Here is a 2,964-nt window from a genome sequence, read left to right on the forward strand (position 1 = left end):
CTAGAGAGAATGAACATTACTCTGGTTGCCTAAAGCACCAGGCAGCTGAGGGACAGGACCAGGTTTTCTGATTGGGGCATGTAAGTTTACAGACACTTACATGCCTTCCTCTCTTACACACTATTGACTGAGATAAAGACACTGCTGTACTGAGTTAAAAATCACTGAGAAATTCCTCTTAGATTTCATCAGTATCAGGCATAAGTTTTGGTGAAAAAATGCCTTTTCTTTTTCTTATTTTTCCTCCATTGTACTTTATTGGGAAAATAGGATAGATTAAATCAGGGGTGATTATCCAGATGTTATTATTAAATAAGCTATGCTTTGAAGTTAAGGCAACAGGTAACACATATTGAATAAGCCAAAGTGCTTAATTTTTGTTTTCTATGAAATAGTTTATTTCACTGTTCACTATGGAGGGGCTACAAATACATTTCTGATATTAACACAAAGGACTAAACTTTACCAACACTGGTAAAAATGGTTATGAGGAATTGAGAAGCTAGGGAACAGGGCACATGACATTTACATTTACTCATCTCCCACTATACATCTCAAAACAAACATCAAAGGCACTTACCAAAGTGATTAAGTAAGGGAGCGTGGAATTTAAAATAATGACAGATACCCAAGACACAAAATAAATGGCTTGAATTTTCTTATAGTTTGATTTCTAACATTTTACTGACTAAAATCTCTGCTAATTATGTAATCTACTTTGTGGCTTTAAAATATTTGATACTTTGATTTTAAGACTACTTTAAATGAAAAGAACCTAATGGAATACCATAAAGCCAGAGTTTTTCCACACCCAATTACAGTAGAAGAGCACCACTATATCCAGGCAAAAGCAAAAGGCTCATGTTGCTTCTCCAGGGAGCACTATGGAGTCAGCTCTCACTGATATACTAACATGTGGCATCTTTGTGGCTTCATAGGCACATTCATTCAACACACATTTGTCTAGCATCTGCCAAGGTACACAGCACTGTGCTGGGTGCTGGGGAGACAGAAACATGGTGTGGTGCTTACTTTCACAAGCTTACATTTATCCCCTGTAACTGGGTTGGTCATGCTTTCTTTTCAATTCCTACTGATTTGTTCCAAGAAGCTTCATGGAATAAAACAGGAGCCAGAATAAATGCATTTGTGTTCCCATCCCTAATTCTACTTGGTTTCCAGAAAAAAGAGTCAGAATAAGACTAACATCAAAGTATTAAAGAGGACCTAAACTCTACATCAATCTAAGGCATGATGTCATTTGTCTACAACATGGAAAAAACAAGAAGTAGAGCACCTTTCAGCCCTTAGAATCCAGTGTCTTTCCACTGCTTTGTGGCAATTTCCTGCACAAATATAAGCCCTACACTACATTCTAAAACAAACTTGTAAATGCTTTCAAACTGACTTATGCTCTTACTCTCAACTCACAGAAAAATGGAGTCCAATCACATTTCCATGTGAAAACACAAAATTAGGTTAACAGAACAGTCATCCTTGACATAGTAATACTCTGACAATACAATTAAGGGGACATCTTCTATTGGCATTTGTTCTTAACATGGAAAAACAATTTCTTGCATGTTTTCTAATCATAGTGTATATACAGATTACAGAGTCAATGTGGGCAATGATGCTGACAAGGCATCAAGCCTGTTTTAGAGTATACCGGCAATGAGAGATTTCAATTTCTTTATATTATAGTCCTGCCTTCTCAGTCTGTACACGTACTATCATTTACAGGACACCCACATACTATACAGAATTGAAAGATGCCAATTTTTGCCATCAAAAGTGCTGAAGTTATAATTTTCTAATACAGAGTACTGAAATGCACAGAAAGACAGAAATAGGCAATCTATAGGAGGGCTAACAAAGTATTTCTATATCTCATGTGTATTAATTACCCTTCCTCCATCTTATATAATATTCCATCTTTAATAGTGAACTTTCATCTAATTAAGAAATCCCCCAGTTTATAAAATCTGAGGGCAATTTCCAGTGAACTTTGTCAGGATAGAGGAACCAAACGACCACAGGTATTACTGAGTTATAATAAGAAGGAGTAATTAATTATCAGTATTATAACAACAAAATTGCTGCAAGGCAACAGGCTTCTGTAATTAAACATAAATCACAAGGGTATGGATTCAGGCATGAAAATAGTGACGTGATTTCACTGAGAATCAACTAGTATTTGCAAAGCTACTTGAATTTTTCTGTTGATCTTCACTTGTTGTTAAATAATGATAGTTTTGATGATGGTAAAACTTCATTTTTCAAGTGCAGGATGATCTGAGCTGAATGAGAAAAAAAGTAATTAAGGGAGGGAATGAAGGTAGGCCTGGCATCAGTTTGAACAATGTATTTTTTCTTCTGTTTTTGATCACAAGAGGGCTTACATCTCCAAGGTTACCACAATAAAGTCATAACCATGCCAGCCATTTTAAGGATTTCAGGATTAATCAAGACCAAGAGAGATGAAATGACAAACTACAAACCAAGCCATCACTACTACAAAGTTCCATGAGTGATACGTCTGTTACCCATATCCCAGGTAACAATATGTTTAAATTACAAAGACAGCGACATATATATTGTCAAATAAATATTACTTTTACTTATTTAAATTTTAAAAAATTTATAATTTTACTTTTTGTAATTTATTTAAAAGTGGCATACTTTATTAAAAGAAACACTGGAAATATGGATACTTTTTGAGAAGTAATCTTCATCTTCACTTGCAGATATTATGGAGGAACCGGATCAACTAATGGAAAATTAACCTCTTACGAGCCTAGTTCCAATTCAAATAAAGGACATACATACAAATGTTAGGACTGATTCTGTCCATTCAGTTAAAATATTTCCATTTCTGAATTATTAGCTACTGAAATTCTAAAAATGCTCATTTTTCTGGGTATCTTAACTTGTTAAAAGATTTTTTTTTTTTTTTTTTTTTTT

At 34.4% G+C, this 2,964-nt stretch overlaps 1 protein-coding gene across 2 annotated transcripts in view; it reads right to left on the reverse strand.

The window, feature by feature from the left end:
* Nucleotides 1–370: 370 nt before the first annotated feature.
* VAMP4 (vesicle associated membrane protein 4) overlaps nt 371–2,964 on the reverse strand; it is a 42,547-nt gene continuing 39,953 nt past the window's right edge. For both annotated transcript variants that reach the window (XR_001884473.1, XM_017866898.1), the window contains one exon: nt 371–2,300. Coding sequence is in view for 1 of the 2 variants with exons in the window: in XM_017866898.1 (XP_017722387.1) it covers nt 2,280–2,300 (21 nt within the window). In the remaining variant the exon portion in view is untranslated. The remainder of the gene's footprint in view (nt 2,301–2,964) is intronic.

Source organism: Rhinopithecus bieti, unplaced genomic scaffold (genome assembly GCF_001698545.2).
Source record: "Rhinopithecus bieti isolate Rb0 unplaced genomic scaffold, ASM169854v2 scaffold_1853, whole genome shotgun sequence".
NCBI classification, from domain to species: Eukaryota; Metazoa; Chordata; class Mammalia; order Primates; family Cercopithecidae; genus Rhinopithecus; species Rhinopithecus bieti.